Genomic DNA, 1798 nt, shown 5'->3' with positions numbered 1-1798 from the left:
TTACGCGCGTCTCAGAAAGATGTGCTTTGCCTGCTTGATGATCTTCTCCAGCAGCCCCTCGCTGGGCTGCAAGGAGCTGATTTCATTCTTATCAAAAGCCTGAGGTCCTGCCAGTCTCATTCTTTTGTGGCCGAAAGGCGCACTCGCCGGATGAGGCATCATGTTGCTGCTCAGGGTCTGCTTGTGAAACTGGGAGGAAGAAGACACGTCGTGAGTTTTGACCCATTTTACGAACTTTCTTGTCGCCATCAAAGAGTTACAGCAGCTTTCTCTGGATGACGCACAGGTTTTACTTAATGACTGCCACAATAAACGTCATAAAAATTGGGCCTAGTCAAGGGGATGCCTTGACTTACTGTTGTCATGATTTACGATGGAAATTCCAGGTTCCGTTGCGGTCATAAATCGAGGACTCCCTGTACGTGCAAAATATTTCACGTGTCAACGCTGTTAATGTGGGATATTATTGCTTTGACAAGATATACAGAACTGTCTGGTATTTTTAGAGTTAATTCAGATGACAGAGAAAGGGAGGAGATTTATAAGGAAAGCAAGTGAATCTTTGCCCTCCGGGCTAATTGGAAGATGTGACTTATGACTGCAAAATAAGGGAGGGGTTTAGTAAGAAAAGTTAGACGCAAGCAAGAGAAATTCAGATTCTGGCACCCATTCAATATGTGCCGATAATGTGTCCATGATTACAGACTTTTTCAGAATAAATATGCCTGGAATTTCCTTGAAGTGTTCCATTAGTCCAGCGGTTCTCAACCTATGGGTCGCGACCCCATTTGGGGTCGATCGACCATTTCACGGGGGTCGCCAAGCAAGGCTGTCCACCATTTTTTCCCCCTTTTCCGGTGGGTGCCTTACCTCCCTTGGGCTGGGCCAGCTGGTGGTCGGCCTGCTCCGTCTCTGCCGCTTGCCAGCTACGCCTCGGCCGGCGCAGGGGGCGGAACCACGCATGTGCGGCGCTCCCGGGCAGGGAAAGTCCTTGACTTACAACCGGTTGGGTAGTCCTCGACTTACGACCGGTTTAGTCCTCGACTTACGACCGGTTTAGTCCTCGACTTACGACCGGTTGGGGGGTCGCGGCATTAAAAAGGTTGAGAACCACTGCATTAGTCGGAACGTTGACATCATGATTATTAATCTCTAGACTTGATCCTTAAGCGATTAAGGATAGTTGGTGTCCGGAACCTTTTGTCTAAATGGCAGTGCTCTATGTGGTTCTTTGTCCCCACATAATGGAACGTTCTGCACTGCAAATACCCCGGGCTGCTCTCAGGACCAGCAACTTTGGCTTCTCCCCAACGTTGGTTCTCTGGGCTGCTCAATTGCTCTCACTGTCCTCGGATCACCGCCGAGGACTTGACTAAACACTCAGCTATGTCGATGTTCTTGACCCGTTGCCTGGAGGCCGTACGGGTCTGGATGGGGAGGAACAGACTCAGACTCAACCCTTCCAAGACCGAGTGGCTGTGGTTGCCGGCGCCCCGGCATAGTCAGCTGGTTCCATCGCTGTCTATAGGGGGCGAAACTTTGGCCCCCTCAGAGAGGGCACGCAACTTGGGTGTCCTCCTGGATCCACGGCTGACACTAGAAGATCATTTGTCGGCCGTGACCAGGGGGGCGTTTTATCAGGTTCGCCTGATTTACCAGTTGCGCCCTTTTCTGGACCGGGACGCTTTGCGCACGGTCACTCATGCCCTCGTCACCTCCCGCCTGGACTACTGTAATGCTCTATACATGGGGCTCCCCATGAGGAGCATCCGGAGGCTTCAGCTGGTCCAGAATGCGG

At 51.5% G+C, this 1798-nt stretch overlaps 1 protein-coding gene across 1 annotated transcript in view; it reads right to left on the bottom strand.

Annotated features, from left to right (window-relative positions):
* Window positions 1-8: 8 nt before the first annotated feature.
* Window positions 9-1798, bottom strand: part of LOC107299935 (mediator of RNA polymerase II transcription subunit 17-like) — a gene marked incomplete at its 3' end in the record, with an annotated part of 9181 nt that continues 7391 nt past the window's right edge. The window contains exon 8 of the mRNA XM_015829278.1: window positions 9-189. Coding sequence (XP_015684764.1) covers window positions 9-189 — 181 coding nt within the window. The remainder of the gene's footprint in view (window positions 190-1798) is intronic.

This window comes from Protobothrops mucrosquamatus, unplaced genomic scaffold (assembly GCF_001527695.2).
Source record: "Protobothrops mucrosquamatus isolate PMUCROS unplaced genomic scaffold, P.Mucros_1.0 scaffold5736, whole genome shotgun sequence".
Classification (NCBI taxonomy): Eukaryota; Metazoa; Chordata; class Lepidosauria; order Squamata; family Viperidae; genus Protobothrops; species Protobothrops mucrosquamatus.
Note: the sequence above shows the minus strand (reverse complement) of the source record. Positions and strands in the feature narration are given on the sequence as shown.